Genomic DNA, 16,873 nt, shown 5'->3' with positions numbered 1-16,873 from the left:
TCCACCACCAACAACAAAAAAACACCACCACCACCACCACCACCACTACCCGGTGGTGTGGAAAATTGCTACATAAGACTTTGACACTACCACGAGGTAAAAATAATAAAACTACATCGTTTTCACGAATACACAGTGGGGGGCATATGAGATGGTAATTAAATATGCCCAAGGGCTTGCAAAATTCGTTCCATGAAACGGGTGGTAGGCTGGACAGGCCATGTTACATAAGCGTGATTTATAACAATAACAGCTAAAAAATAGCTTTTTTGGCAACCTGTGGGCAGATGGCTAATATAAATGGCAATAAACTGTCAAGAAATACATGATTACTTAATGTTTCATTTGCTACCACGGCATTTTCAAGGATTGTGAAAAAATCAGGTCTTGCATGTACTAAACATGTCGACTTACGTTTTCAAATAACCGATTTTCAGTTCCTTCAGAAATCGTGGAGAAAACACATAAAAATGAATGGATTTTTCCCAAACTTTAATACATTGTTGCCCTTGCACCTAACTTACTGTGTGTAAAAGATGAACGTATATAGACATGTTTATTGTGTTTTTTTACGAAATTTTGTACTTACAGTGGTAGTAGTTGAAATGTTACTTAAGATTTTCCATGATTTATATGAAAGTAAAGGAGCAATTGAGAAATCAGTAACATACGATGAATATTACTATGATAACATTTACATGTTAATGTAAGAACACTATTGCTCGTGCTTTTCCCAAACAAATACAACACGAAGACTCCAAAGTAGAGGCTCACATGCCACATTGCAGTAAAGTTGATGCAATTTGCTGTGAAACCAAAAAACAATAACCATAAACTCAAAAAAGCAAGCTTGGCAGTGCTATATGCTTTAACAAACGCAGGGACAAATATGGTCATCTTGTTTGTTCATAGTCATTATTCACATTTGTATTAAGTAGCATGTTGTAACGTGCAAAACTTTCAAGACAAATAACTTTTTAGTTTGGCTTTTTTCAATTACCATAACTGCATAGGTATAAAATAAAGCTTACTGCTACATTCATCACCATGCATGGAACCTCTGGAACTTTGTTTTGAAAACATTGTGAAAATAAATACTCTTACAGTAACAGATCACGGTGAATTTGTTGTTGATACGGGCAAGGGGTGAGGCAATCGTATTGAAGTGAGAGTTATCGAACTTGTTCAGCGTAATGGCGGCAACGAAATGGCAACGCGACGGCGTCGACGAAATTCAAAGGTAAATGTCTACATTCCATGTCTATTAATCGCATGTTGATTGCTGTTGCGTATTAAATAAGGAAAGAGTGAAATATAAGTGGGGTTTTTCACGTCTTTTGCCTTTGTCAAGTTAGTTGGGCGGCAAGATGTCTCATGGAGACCGATTCAGTGATTGAATCGTGCGACTCTGAGTGTGACTGTGAGATTGAACATTATTTTGTGGTCCGGTAGGCCTCTTTCGTTCTGTAGACTACTCCAAAAGTATTTTGTTATAATTGTTTTCTCTCAAAAAAAACCCGGTCATCACTTTCAAATGGCAAAAGGCGCTTTTCAAACAGATTGTCCTTCTTTTTGTAGTTGCCCAGTTTTCAGGCCTGTAGCATACTGCAGTGCATAGGCATGATTCATTCTGACTGCTTCTGGAAAACTAGTTCTAATTTGTGTTAACTTGTGTGTCTGTTTGCAGGGGACTTGGACAACAAAAACGGCATCCCTATGCTGAAGGAGGGCCAAGAAGACACGATTATGGATAGTCTACTGTCCATGTTACCCAAGTTGGCACAACAGGTAAACATAGCTGTATTACTTCCAGCCTGTCAACATTATAATTTAGCTTGATTTCAGGACTTCCAAGCTCCGTTTTATAAGCCCCCTCCCCACTCTGAATTTTAAGAAACAAACGACTTCAGCAACCAATAGGCCTCCACTCCACTACATAAGCCACAAACTTAAGTATTTATATCTAACTTATCCACTGTCTTCTACTACATGCATTATCCACGATTATGCCAGAAAACGTTTTAAAAGGAATCAAACCAAAAATTCCTTCTCAACACCAAATCAAATTACCCGCCCTGGTGCATGACCTTGCCCCGCTGGCATCAACCGACTCTGGACGGCCTTGACAAGGCTACTTCTATTCCGCCATTAAAAACTCGACCGGTCAAACGTGTTGTCTTTTGTTGCCGTGAAAAACAGATTTCTTCAGTTGCTTGTGTTAATTCTATAGGGAACATCTTCGTTTTAGGTTTGTGTGAGCGAGTTTTGGAGTCGATTATTTGGCTGATGACTTGTTATCGGGTGTGGAGCTTGTAACTGTATTGAGTGATTTTGCATTCACTGTTGATTTGGAAGAAATGTCATTTAACTTTCATACCACTGACTCCCAATTCTGAATCGGATGTCGGCGTGGTTTTGATATCTGAAAATCAACCTTCTCAGAAACAGTATTCTGTGAGATGCTTTTACTAAGCTGACTGGGATTTCGGGTACATACCCCCACTCCATCCCTTCCCTTACACACCCCACTCGCACTCAGCCCACTCAGGTAATAATCTAGACACCTCTGCTTCTCCAGGGTTGTTTGAGGCCAGCGGGGCAAGGTCATGCTCCATGGCGGGTACTTTGATTTGGTGTTGGGAAGGAATGATAATAATAATAATAACAATGAACATTTTTATGTGCAATTTCTCGATACAAGATGGAATATGGAGCACACAGCCCATAACATAGAACAAACACAGGAACGAGAACTATCATTTTTTCTTCGCATTTTTGCTGAGATTTGAACTCGCACTTTCAAGTATGGTCTGCAAGGACTGAAGGAGGCTCAAGCCTGTTAGGCGATTATCCTTGGGAAGTCCAACCATTCACTCAGGGACACTCATTTCACCCACATATTAGTAATAGTTCAAAACACCAATTATTGTCCTGTCATTGATGCAGTCCTTAAATGTTCTACTTGTTTGCGTGTATGCGGTATAACTCAAACATGGAATTTTTGTAACGTGCACATTTTTTTTATGAATACATCGGCAAAAGAGGCACGAGAAGAGTCTTTAGTTTACAAGAGTTGACCCTGGATAGATTGTAAAGTCGCCCACTCTGTCGCCGAGCACCGAGCAAGGGTGTATTTATGTGAATACCATGCCATTGGCCACAGTGGCCTGCTGTATTTCTTTCGAATACATCACCTCAATTTAACTAATAGGAGTTACCTTACTTACGAGTGCTAGACTGAGAAGCGTCCTATGTTACCAGTACTAGACTGTAAACAAGGTCGCTAACTCTAGATTTCCGTCGGTATACCATTTAGGGGAGTAGTCTCCCTTTGTCGGTAGTACCTCTCTGCGCATGTGCCAATGCCCATAATCCCCAGTTTCAATTTCTTGCTAGATAAACATGGAATCTTTAATCTTTAACGTGCGCAAATGGAGCATGTGATGCACACGAGGGCGAGATAGACACTGAGAGAGTCTTCACACATGTTGACTCTGATAATTTCTCTTCTGCCTCAACCCGCAACGCAAAGCGACAGGTTGATTCCTTTTAAAGTTGTCTGGCACAATCTAGGATAATGCATATATAGTAGAAGACAGTTAGTGGTAAGTATCACAAATACAATTACTTAGATGAATAATTAGTTATATTTCTAGCATAGTTTTTGACACTGTTTGTTACGACACAGTCCGTAAAGTGCTTTGGGTGAATTTTGGGCTTGTTTTGATTGTGGAAGCACTTTAGCGGTAAAACCGGTATCACCTCCACCACCCAAGCTGATATCAAGGAGCGATTGCTTGTTGGTATTGAACGGGGTTTTTCTTCTCTCTTTCAGAATATGGATTACATGCTACGTGTGCTATTCCCGGAGGTGACAGACAGACTTTTCAGTTCGGTATGTACATTTTTAAGTCTTCTTTTGCCCACCCTCTTTTACATCTTTCTGTGGAGACTAAAGAGTTGCAACACCAAGAAGGAACAGTCATTATTAAAGACCAACAGTCTGTTGTTGCCTCTTAATATGTTCAGGAGAGTGCTATTCTCTGCAAAAAAAAGAATAGTACCGCTGGAGCATAGCTGTTACCTAAGAGGCAAAAATCCATGCAATTCTTTCCCTGTAGGCTGGGCTGAAGGATAGGCCTGCCATATTTTTACCTGTGGCAACGTAAGTCACTCGGTTCGTCGGTCTGTCTGTCGGTCGGTCTCCAAAAATCTCCAAAAAATAAGTCCAAAAAATGTCCACCAAAGGCATTGCCACATGTATCGCAGTTTTTGCGCTTGTTTTTCCTGTTTAGTTAAATCTGTAAGTCTTTCATGTGTTTTAAACTATGATATTTGGCTTTAGTCTTTCATGTGTTGTAGACCATCGTCTTTGGAGGTTGATATTGAGATATATGTATTAAATGTGTGGCAGCCCTAGGCTCTTCATAGTCTGATGGGCTTTAAACAAATATAGTAATGATTAAACAAGACTATGACTAATGTGTCCATTTTGTTTCTCTTTAAAAATGGCCTTTGTCGGTTTTGTTGTTGTTGTTGCTTGTTTTGCCTTTAGCCCAACCATAACGTTCCCTGTGCCTCACCACACAGACACCCCCCCAACACACACAAGATGGAAAATATTTTTTCAGATGATTATGACACCAGGTGTTCAGAAGATTTGCTCATGTGTATATGTAATTAATATCCCACAATGTATCTCGATGTTGGTATTATTAAATACTTACCGTGTGATATTAGTGACTAATACTATTTGTAAGCCCACTCTGCTTCCCCACAGTGAAGACCATCTTTGAGATTCTGAACGCATGAGCTTGTTGCGAAAGAATATCATCATACTAGTTATGTGCCCGGAAGGGGCACATTTGATTGCTTCAACCCACCACGGTCAAAGAAGATTTTTTCAAAGGGTGGTCAAGGTATTTGGGGTGCATATTATCACATCGATCTGAAGACAAGTGCATTAGTAAATCATATGGTAAGTATTTGATAGTACCAAAATTTAGATGCATTTTTTGATAATACCTGAATAAGCTCTTTGCAGGCCATTTCAGTGAACTAAATGTGTGGGTTTTTTTGTTTGTTTGTTTTTGCAGGGGAAGGAGATTTGTGCTGTTTGTGCGTTTACAGTTAACGTGGATAGCGCTGTAAGGTGAGTGATGTTTCTGATCATCAAGAGCAATGTTTGATTTCATTACATGCATGTCTAATTGTAAAGCACCCACCTGTCGGTATTACCTGCGAGATATTTATCAGTTACAAGTTAACCCAAGCTAAAGTTCCAGTCGGTTTAAACAGGAGTTTATTTATTCAGCGATAAACAGTTTGCTGCACACAGACAAGGAAACCCTTATAAACAGTGGGCAACAATGTCAATTTTACACATTTAGCGGACAAGTTATGGCAAATTGAGAAAACACTGTCAGGCAATGTACAGCTGATAAAATTAACAAAAATCGCACACACACGCACACACACACATGCAGCTGCTCCCTCACACACTCGCTCACTCACAGTTCCAGTCCAATTTAAAGAATAAAAAACCCATTCATTTTAATATTATGATCATCGATTGTTGATAATTTAATAACGTTTTCATTCAACAGATGTGATGACTGCTTCAAGTGGTATGATTACACTTGCCTCCAACCACCTCTGAAAAAATCGCCAAAAGTGCGTGGCTATGCGTGGCAATGTGAACATTGCTGCACACTTGCTTCATCAGTAAGGATTTGTTCTTTTTGTTCTTTTGACATGCTATTGGGGTAGTCACTGTTATCTATCAAGTAGACAAGTAGATGTCATACTAATATTGTGTTTGTAGTCGCTGAACTCTTTGGGGAAGCAAATGATGTTGTTTTGGTATTCTATCCCCAATCTAGGCTGGCGAGATCATCACAAAATCAAACTGTGCAGTCAAACAGCAATGGATGTGTTCACAAAGTTAACTGAAATTTCACATTTCAAACAGTAATTTGTTTCCGCCCATCCGCAAAAATTAAAAATAAATGATTTTTCAAAAATTCCGATTTCCAATAGCAGCTTAGTAACATTCCTTCGTACCACGTGGAGTGTGTGTGTTATCTGTTGTGTGTTGTGCGTCTTTGTGTTGTTGTGTGAATGTCTCCACATGGGCGTACGTGTTGGAATAGATCGCCGTGTTTTGAGCTCTTTCAGTAAAACAAAAGAGGTATCGCGCGTATAAATTTCAATTTTTTTTTTTTTAAACATGTTCACTTTCAGGTTGAATGTATAATGATGTAGTGGTGGCAAGCATCTTGAACTTTTGTTCCAAAAGATTAAAATGTGTGAAAAGAGTTAAAGGAAAAAACACTAAAATCAATTTAATTGATGAATATTTTTGTTTCCTTTGTTTTACACCTTTTTTTGACTCACATGCGAAGCAAAAGTGAGTCTATGTACTCACCCGAGTCGTCCGTCCGTCCGTCCGGAAAACTTTAACGTTGGATATTTCTTGGACACTATTCAGTCTATCAGTACCAAATTTGGCAAGATGGTGTATGATGACAAGGCCCCAAAAAACATACATAGCATCTTGACCTTGCTTCAAGGTCAAGGTCGCAGGGGCCATAAATGTTGCCTGAAAAACAGCTATTTTTCACATTTTTCCCATTTTCTCTGAAGTTTTTGAGATTCAATACCTCACCTATATATGATATATAGGGCAAAGTAAGCCCCATCTTTTGATACCAGTTTGGTTTACCTTGCTTCAAGGTCAAGGTCACAGGAGCTCTTCAAAGTTGGATTGTATACATATTTTGAAGTGACCTTGACCCTGAACTATGGAAGATAACTGTTTCAAACTTAAACATTATGTGGGGCACATGTTATGCTTTCATCATGAGACACATTTGGTCACATATGATCAAGGTCAAGGTCACTTTGACCCTTATGAAATGTGACCAAAATAAGGTAGTGAACCACTAAAAGTGACCATATCTCATGGTAGAAAGAGCCAATAAGCACCATTGTACTTCCTATGTCTTGAATTAACAGCTTTGTGTTGCATGACCTGGATGACCTTGACCTTGGGTCAAGGTCACATGTATTTTGGTAGGAAAAATGTGTAAAATATTGTTTTTCTCAGTTTTATTGTAAAATTATTCTGAAAGAAAGATCAAGTTCTGTTCAGCATGTGAGTCGTATGGGCTTTGCCCTTCTTGTTTTACATGTGACACAAGTGTGTCCATAAGTCTGTCGGTTTGTAGGGGGACAGGGTGATTGAGCGATTGGTGCTGTCAATGAGAGGGACCCGGGTTCGAGCCCTGTCAGCGCCATAAGGAAAATTCATTTTCCAGGTTCGGCCTTGTGTAGACCTAACGATCGAATGGGGCACCCCTGTGTGGATCACACGCAGTCCATCATATGCGCACGTTAAAGATCCCGTAATCTCAGATTCGTCTTGAGTTTGTGGAGACAGCACCCAGAACATGGAGGTTCAGCGCGAGCGGTCTTTATACTATAAAGATTTCATATTTAAGGATATCACAGGCATAACAACTGCAAATTAATCATTGTTCAATGAAGTATCAATTCACAACGGCTTCAGGGTAACATGCATGAATATTTACACTATTATGAAGTACCGATACACGATTTCTTCACATAAAGTAACATTCAATGTTTGTAAATGAAGTATCGATACACGATTTCTTCAAATTACACTTGGTTTCAATGAAGTATCAATTCACAACTTGTTCAGAGTAACATGGTTGAATATTTACATAGTAATGAAGTACCGATACACGATGTCTTCAACAACAACATACACACAAGATACACACACACACACACACACACACTTTTGTCCACATTGATTGATATTGCTGGCAGAGACACAAATTTACATACATTTTCACTGCAGCTAACTCTTACTAGTCTTACAGATAATTTCAGTGACATGTGACGTGTTGTACACTAGAAACAAACTTATACAAGTTACATGACATGTTACAGCCTTGAATAGGTTTGTGGTGCTCTGCTGGGCTTTTAAGTTTTAGGAGGCACTGTTAGGTTGACAAAATGAAAATGTAATGTGAGTGGTGACTATTTCAGGAAGAACAGGAGGACAACATGGAGCCTGAGAACACAACAAAGTCCTTCCAACACATTGTGGATGCGCCAGAGAATGCACCAGGAATGCCTGCGGACTGCACCAAGACAAATCCACTCAGTGATGGTGCGCTCTTGAATACAGAAGGGCAGTATAACCCTGTGGAGAAACTCATTGAGTGAGTATACATACAAAACGTGATGCAAGTAGGATGATAGAAAACAAAGGCAACTGGAAAATAAAGTCGGGAAAAGGAGGAAAATTGCACCACTGGAAAATGAAGGCCAATGAGGCCTCGGTCAAAACAAAGTGTCCACAGATGTTTTACATAAAAACTGTTCATAACACGCAAAAAGTGTTCATAGCTGTTCTTTTATTTTGTTAAGCTTTTCTTGGTTAATCTTTTCGACTTTTGTTAAACTTTATTGTGAACATTCTGATCTCTTTTTCTTTCTTTTTTACGTCAGTGGTATTTGTTTTTTAATTGCCATTTGTGTTAATTGATTTTGCCTTTGAAGGGATTGTGTGCCGACGGCCTGCGTTTGTACATTTCTTGAATTCTTTTTGCCACTACATATTTTGTCTGTTTTTGTCTTCATCGTCGTTATTGGATCTGCAGTCATGTTATTGTTTTACTTTTAATATGAAATATGTTTACCCATTATTTTTACAAAATTTAGCGAGGGGATGGACTTCTAATATTGGTAACTGTTAATTATTCCATTATGTAACACACAAACATATTGTCGTCAATCAGCAAGAAGCCCGAAATTTAGGTAAATTTTGTGATTTTAGTATACTTACCAATTGATACTACTGAGTACATGTATCTGCTTTTATGAAAACGGAATAGCTGAAGAAAATGAGGGAATATTTACCCTGCTCAGCCTAACTGAATGGTCCTTCGCACTGGCAGTGTGTCTGTCAAGGTCACTTAGAGACGTTACCCATAATATTCTTCTCTTTCTTTCCACCCATGAGCTTGTGAATGATGTGGGAGGAATTTTTGGCTATGTCAACCATTAGTCTGATGATGAAACAGGAAGCGACACCCATGAATGTCTAAGGGAGTTCTAGTCCAAGAAGGACCATGCATTGATCTGCATGTTTAGAATTAAGTTGTCTCTTTCGTGTTTGACAGGCCACATATGGAGAAAGTTAGCTGTAGGGGTTCAGATGACAACAGCAGTGACAATAACTGCGAAGATGACTCGGAGTCAGAATGGAAGCCTCCGGTATGCAGCTCTCTCTCTCTCTCTCTCTCTCTCTCTCTCTCTCTCTCTCTCTCTCTCTCTCTCTCTCTCTCCATGAATCTGATAACTGTTGTTGTAGAGTGAACTACATATCAGATGACACACCCTGCCTCTTGCTTGTGGTGAACAATCTAAATGGCCATTCGGGGAAGTATCAGGAAGAAATAGTTTGCACGTGCATGAGGTGTGACGTTTCCCCTAAGTACAATCTAAGGATTGTTTTTTGGTACATGTAGCAAGATTTGGTAGATATTTTAAAGACACAAAATTAAATCAAATTTACCTTGTAGATCATCCTGTTGTTTTGGATTGGAGTTGTGTTTATCAAAGTAACAGTTACATTTTTACTTTGCTACAGCCTAAGAAAAAGAAGCTGCCAGGGTGGATTCCAGGGCAGACAGACATGGAGTCAACGTCGGAGTCCGAGTCATCTGGTGATGAATCGTGAGTGATCAACTGAATATCTTGGTAGATCCGCTACTAGATGAAAGCTTATTTTGAACTAGCCAGCCATGTAGTGTGTTAGTGGAGCAAAGTCACCAGCCCAGTGGAAATTTGATTGTGGAGAGAAAAGGATATTCAGTAAAGTCTGTGCAGTCGTGAAGAAAACACAATAATACAAGAGGCAGAAATGTTACTATCCAGCTCTAAAAACAATACAAAAGAAAAAAAATATTCAGTCAAGTCTGTACAAGAGTTAAGAAAAAACAATATACAATAGGCAACTGCAGTTGCTAATCTCTAATGATAGTTAGCATCTCGACCAAGTTGAAGCTTGGTCTTGCTTGCTGCATACGTTTTTTGCATGTGTCACAAGTCACCGTCTGTTGGTCGGTCGGTTGCAAGGTCATAAAGTTATGTGTTGCCAAATTAACTATTTTATAGAAGTACTGGCTGCAGAATAGTCATCACAAAGAAACGACACATTTTTATTTGCGATCTTTAACCATTTGACTCAACATGACATTATATGATCTGTCTGTTTGCAGGGGACTTGGACAACAAAATGCGCATCAGGGAGAATCAAGAAGACACGATGATGCAGTTCCCCAAGTTGGCACTACAGGTAAACAAAATTTCATTTTCTTATTTTTTTTGTGATGTTGAATGTGCGAAAGATCAAGAATGCAAGAGGATGCGGGATCTTGCCCCAGGAGAATTTTTGTTTCAATGGGAAAAAAACTCAAAAGGTGCATTCTGTTGCCATTTTAATTAAGTCGGAAATTATCCAAAAGTAAAAAGCCTGACTTTTTTTCTGGGTGTCAACTGCAGGGGGTGGGGGTGAATTCCCTGGATCCTCCACTGGGCGGACCTCATCTGTGGAAGGGTGAGGGGGAAGGTTCGTCTGTATGGTTCTATAAAGCTGTGCCCACATGGGCAGTCCAAAACATCTGACATCGGTCTGGATCTTGATGTCTGATCAGGGGTCGAAATTAACGGGAGCGCAGGGCGCTCCGCCCCGCAAATTGGCACCCCGCCCCAAGAAATGCAGTAGCTAGGGCCCACGCCGCTCCGGTCAAAATCTTGACTGAAGGCTTGTAATTTTTAACGAATCGGTGACAGGTTGTTTACTTAGCTCAAAGTCTTCGTCATCATAGAAGCTTTGTAAAAAAGCGAAAGTGACGTTTCCAAGTTCTGACGCAATTTTTAAACGGAAACTGCCGAGTCTTTGCTAGCAAAATCAAGAAATTTACACACAGGAAAAAAGAAAGAAGTCTCGGCTGCACATATAATAATCTGACGACCTTCACCTTTCCTGAACCAAAAGTAGTCTCGGATGCACATATCACAGACTATGGCCTTGCTTGAACACTTCAACAATGAAATTGTTTTATTTATTATGTTTTCATTCTTTGGAATCTGAGCCTCTTAGTCTATTTTCATACAGAACATAAGCAACTCTTAATTGTTGTATAGTCACAACATTTTTTGTTTCGAAAGCAATCTTTTTATCAAGCTTCATGCAAGTGGCCCAACTTTTTGAAAGAACAGGGTTTCATGAAGTCTGAACGTTGCATTGAAACAAATTCGACAAAAATTCAATTCTAGTCCAATTTCTAAAACAAAAACTGAAATGGGTTCCTTGCAGCTTAGAGATTGTAATCGGATACTTAAAAGTAACAAAACATAAAAAATAAAATTATCTTGGTTCATGCTACTAAAGACTACTGTTGAAAGAGGGAGTCCGGAGATAACGACGTGATATGCGATTGAAAGAATAATCATTCATGTTATTGATACTAGCCGCTTCGCAGCGTCGGTGCCTACAACTCGATCGGGCGGCTTTTTGCTGCCCGCCCCAGCATTTTGTGTTGCTGGGGCCACAGTGGCCCCAGGTAAAAAAAGTAAATTTCAACCCCTGCTGATTGAAATTAGTTCATTCAAACATAAAAGTGAACAGAATCGCAATCATCTGTGGCAATGCCTAGACTCGCCATGCCTAGAATCCTTCTTTAGATCATGTAAAACTTTTTTGGGACATTTTTTTGGGACATTTTTTTTAGACAGACCGACCGACCAACAGACAGACGGACGGACCGAGTGACTTATAGATCTGTGTTGCCACAGATAAAAAAGAAGTCAACACAGTGAGTGATGTTTAAGCAAGGGACCAACTGTGACAGTCTCTACACACACGTGGTATGACAAATGACTGAAGTGAGCCCAGTTGCAGTCTCTACACACACGTGGCATGACAAATGACTGAAGTGAGCCCAGTAGAAGGCTCTGCACACACGTGGCATGACATTTGAATATGAATTTCATTTCTTGCATTGTCAAACATCACCTCAATTTCTTGTTTTGTGTTTATTTACAGATCCGTTGAAACGGAAGCAAGGAGACGTAAGCAGATCCGTTGAAAAGAAAGCAAGGAGACGTAAGCAGCATGTCAACACAAAGAAGCACCGAGGCAGACGTCGGTGTCCTGTCGCAGGCTGTGCAGGAGAAGTTGTGAATTTGTAACGACACTACGAAAATGTCCACCCTGATATTCCCCGCTTCGAAGTTGAAAAGTTGATAAAAGACTCTAAATCTCGACCAAAACGGTCTTATCCGAAGAAACGATGTGCACTCAAGTCTTGTTCTTGGGTTGGAACTAGACCAGACAAGCACTTGCAAAAACACCACCAGCTTTCAAGAGCAGAGGCACTTGAAACAGCCAAACAATGCGAGAAACAATGCGAGAATGCCAAAACTCCTGACCCAAATCGGGTCACAGCAGATGCACTCTCAGACGAATTCCTTATTTGGCTTGAGTCACTAGAAGGGGGATATTATATTCCAAAATCTCTTGAGGAAAACAAGCGGAAACAACGAGAAACTCAAAACAAAAAAGTCCGTTACATGATCAACCAAATCTTGGAGGAGTGTTTCGGTCAAAATCCGCATCCAAATGTTATACTCGGCATCATACCCATTCAAGAAATCTGTCATCATTGGAGTCGCTGAGTTCAATCTTTGTTTCTACTGCAAAGATCCTGTGCTTTGGCTCACTCATTTCTATTTTTCTCCCTTTTAAAATGTTAGTATTCTATTTCTCCTCTCTATACCCTTCCCCCCCCCCCTCTCGCATTTGGTCTGAGTAAGGCTCTTCGTAGTCCTCGGACCGTTATAAACCCTATGTTATGTTATGTTATGCCCTCTCGCATGTCCTTATTTTTTAATATTTTATATAAAAGAACTGCATCTAGTGAGATAAATTTCTCCAAATGAACCTTCGTGCCGCTTTTTTGTGTGTTAAAAATTCAGAAAAACCCTCCAACCTCACTCTAATACCATGACAGTATTTTTTCGGCATAATCTGTTTTATCAATCTAACGTTAGCTTCTTTTTATCTTGTTATTGTGACCATTGAATTAATAATGAATTGTTTCCTACATTTTTATATTCTACCAAAATTGATATTTTCTCTGTTTCTCTGCCAAATTTGAAGATGGCCCTAAATACCTCAAGGAACTGCTCGTCACATATGACAATCCCTCTGACTACAACCTCCGCTCACGCGCTGACAGTCGCAAACTGGAAACTCTCGAGCGAAGCTTGCCTTCTTTTGGAAATCGCTCGTTTGCTTCTGCGGCTGCCATTGTCTGGAATTCTCTCCCTTCCTCCGTTCGCCATTCTGCTTCTAAGGACTCTTTCCGCAGTTCCCTTAAAACGCACCTTTTTCGCGAATCCTTGTAAATTGTCCTTGCCATCTTTATAGACTGTTAGAGGTGAAGTTAGATTTGTTGTTTGAATGTGTCTTTTTTGTATAGTTGCTTCAGCTTTGATTGAGCTATAGGGTTCTGTATGAAATTTGCATTTAGTCTTTCCTTTTCTTGCTGAGTGTATGTACAGTCCAGAGAGGAGACGGACATGGTGTGAGCTTGTCCAGGGGGGGTATATGAACATCTCAGTGGCAGGGGGATGGAAGCACTTGTTAATGAGTGGGAGTGTGTATGCGCGTGGTGTGCACGAGGATGTATGCACGTGAGTGATATTTGTAAATGTGTATTATTATAATATCATCTTTGTATTTATATTATTGAAATTGTTATATCTCGATGTACAGCGCTAAGAGCATAGTTAAATTTGTGAAGCGGCGCTATATAAACTATCTTTATTATTATTATTATTATTATTATTATTTCATTGTTCCTTTATTCTAAAAAGATCAAATCGTTTTTCTTGTTGCTTGTGCATAAACGATATATATATATATATTAAGACAGCATCATGAGTTGTTACTTATGGTAAAATACAATGAAGAAGAGCGAGATTTATACTAGAAGAACAAGATTTATACTATGGAGTTGTCTACCATTCAATGACCGCAACACGGTGGCCTAGTGGTAAGGCGTCCGCCCAGTGAGCGGGAGGTCGTGGGTTCGAACCCCGGCCGGGTCATACCTAAGACTTTAAAATTGGCAATCTAGTGGCTGCTCCGCCTGGCGTCTGGCATTATGGGGTTAGTGCTAGGACTGGTTGGTCCGGTGTCAGAATAATGTGACTGGGTGAGACATGAAGCCTGTGCTGCGACTTCTGTCTTGTGTGTGGCGCACGTTAAATGTCAAAGCAGCACCGCCCTGATATGGCCCTTCGTGGTCGGCTGGGCGTTAAGCAAACAAACAAACAAACCATTCAATGACACAATTAAAGAGTAGAAATTTTCTCGTTGTTTTGACCTGAACAATTATTCTTTCTGATTCTCTTTACCTACTTTTAATTAGTGAATTTCAAAGTCTAGTCGTCAGCTAAAAATCTTAGAATTGAAGGTTAGGAACCGGTTTTCACCACAGTTTAACTGTGATTCCTTTTAAAATTCATTTTTGTAATCTGGTTTCGAAAAATGGAGGACACTACTTCAACGTTTCCATCGTCTCCCAATTCTATTTTTTGTAAACATAGTTCATCGGCAGGGATTAATGACATACCTTCAATGAAGATTTTTTAAGGAAGTCTTGAGACGGCTCTATGTAGTCAGCTAGACGTCAAACAACGTGAATGAATGAAGAATGGATGAATGAATGTAAACTTGAAAAGACAAGTTACAATAGTTCCTTTCCTTTCTAGCAAGATAAGGCACGTTTATGATTATTTGAAACTAACAGTAATAGTGTTGCTAATGGTGTTTGGGTGGCATGTGTACAGTGTGTTTTCCCGCAGTGGGGCACTGCGGTTATGAAATTAAAGGCCCCTCCTGTTTTTGGAACCGCAGGAGCTTTCTAGTTTGCTCTTAGGTAGATTTTTGGTTCCTCTTTCCTGTCATGCTCTCTTTTTCTTCATGAATTCTTTTATTTTTTCTGCCTTCTTGCTCATTCACCTGTATTTTTTCCAAAAATCTCTTCTCTTGCCGCTTGTCTCGCGATTCATGTATAGTTTAATCTGTTAGTGTTCTGATGTAAGTCCAGCAGTAGATAGGTTAAGCCTATTTTAACATACTGGAAACTGGTAATCTTCCAGTAGGTATTAATTTAGTTTTACTAAAGCCTGCTGGGACACAAGTAATGGGTTAGTGCATTTGTAAACAGGAATCGCTTGACAAGTGGCCCCCTTCATCCCCCCCTTCCTCGTCCTGATATGGCTCTGCGTAGTCGGCTGGACGTTAAGCAACAAATAAACAAACAAATACAGTGTGCTTGATTAATGGAGGGTGATTTCTACTTGCCAATTTTTATTCTTGTCAAGAAGGTCATTAGTTACAACCAACCAACTATTCCAAAATGCCCTTTCAAAGTTGTTTCATACTTGTGCCATAACCTGGCTTTTTTGTTTTGTTTATTATGTCTTTTTTGTATCTTCTACTTTTACTTGTTTTGTTTTCAAGTTATTCAAGATTGGCAATGACTTTTTGTTCAATTCATTTTGCTGAAACAATAAAATAATTTGATTCTAATTTCAAGTTTTGATTTATAATCTCTCTCTCTCTCCCTCTCTCTCTCTCTCTCTATCTATACCCCCCCCCCCTCTCTCTCCCCCTATCTCTCTCTCTCCCCCTCTCTCTTCCTCTCTATCTCTCTCTCTCTCTCTCTCTCTCTCTCTCTCTCTCTCTCTCTCTCTCTCTCTCTCTCTCTCTCTCTCTCTCTCTCTCTCTCTCTCTCTCTCTCTCTCTCTCTCTCTCTCTCTATGTGGTCTCTACAGAGGATCGACATTACACAATACAACATAATCATGCATTACACTTCGTGACTTACAATATTACAAATGCATGGATTGTAACAAACAAAAACAACTCAGTCAATCTTTTATTCCCAGTTACATTACACAATCCAACACATATTCAAATTAAACATAGAATTACGTTACACTATACAGTACATATTCAAACAATCCCAAATGCTGTGTGTAAGGAGTGTCATCATCATTATCAAATACGAGTATGGTTAGTATAGTGCTTATTTACACGCGCGGTCAGTGATTTTCTCAATAGCTGGAAAACAAAGCACATTTTTATTGTATAGTCATAGCTGAAAATACAACGTAGACACTGGCGTAATGTCATAACCAAACAGATTTCTCGTAGATATGATGAATATACCCCGGGCGTGGTCATGCCTGCATTTGTACCCCCCTTATGGTGCCTCTGTTTTAAAATGCGCCTCCCAACAATAAATAAAAGGGAAATCCCACGATATTTTCGCTGAAGGTACAATGACACTGCTGACTGGGTCAAAACTCTGAGGCTCAATATAGGATTACAAATATTGAACTGTCTTGCCAAAGTTTCTGAAATATGATGTGATAGATGCATTCAGTCAACCAGTATTTGTGCAGTGCAATAACTTAAAAGAAAACATTTATTTGACGTTGTTGGTTGGTTATCTTTATGTTAATTATATCTGCCTGTATAAATTGTTGAATCCGTTCATTCACACTGCAAAAAGACAGCGACAACACTCCAGGAATTATGTTAATGACAGTGACTCAAGAGCCAGGACAGACTACATGTATCGTTTCACAAAGTAACGATGGCAACGAATTATCAATTAAGTTGCCGTGGTAATGGATTTTTATTATGCAACAATTCAACATGCGTAACAGTTCAACAGTTACGTAGCAATGGTTG

General features: G+C 39.6%; 1 protein-coding gene across 1 annotated transcript; it reads left to right on the top strand.

Annotated features, from left to right (window-relative positions):
• On the top strand, positions 1-15,703 carry LOC138973419 (uncharacterized). The gene is made up of 10 exons (XM_070346139.1): positions 1-1,240; positions 1,688-1,788; positions 3,836-3,895; positions 5,097-5,152; positions 5,607-5,724; positions 8,077-8,252; positions 9,216-9,309; positions 9,686-9,771; positions 10,317-10,393; positions 12,146-15,703. The coding sequence occupies exons 2-10, from the start codon at positions 1,717-1,719 to the stop codon at positions 12,289-12,291; spliced, it is 885 nt and encodes a 294-aa protein (XP_070202240.1). The 5' UTR covers positions 1-1,240; positions 1,688-1,716; the 3' UTR covers positions 12,292-15,703.
• The last annotated feature ends 1,170 nt before the right edge of the window (positions 15,704-16,873 follow it).

This window comes from Littorina saxatilis, linkage group LG8 (genome assembly GCF_037325665.1).
Source record: "Littorina saxatilis isolate snail1 linkage group LG8, US_GU_Lsax_2.0, whole genome shotgun sequence".
Classification (NCBI taxonomy): Eukaryota; Metazoa; Mollusca; class Gastropoda; order Littorinimorpha; family Littorinidae; genus Littorina; species Littorina saxatilis.
The sequence above is the reverse complement of the archived record's forward strand: the minus strand, read 5'-3'. Positions and strand labels throughout refer to the sequence as shown.

What these genes read in the sequence shown, in the direction of transcription:
- LOC138973419 (XM_070346139.1), top strand. Translation starts at nt 1,717, where the DNA reads ATGCTGAAGGAGGGCCAAGAAGACACGATTATGGATAGTCTACTGTCC. An exon ending in TACCCAAGTTGGCACAACAG is followed by an intron (nt 1,789 to 3,835) that starts GTAAACATAGCT and finishes TCTCTCTTTCAG; the next exon opens with AATATGGATTACATGCTACG. An exon ending in GAGTCATCTGGTGATGAATC is followed by an intron (nt 9,772 to 10,316) that starts GTGAGTGATCAA and finishes GTCTGTTTGCAG; the next exon opens with GGGACTTGGACAACAAAATG.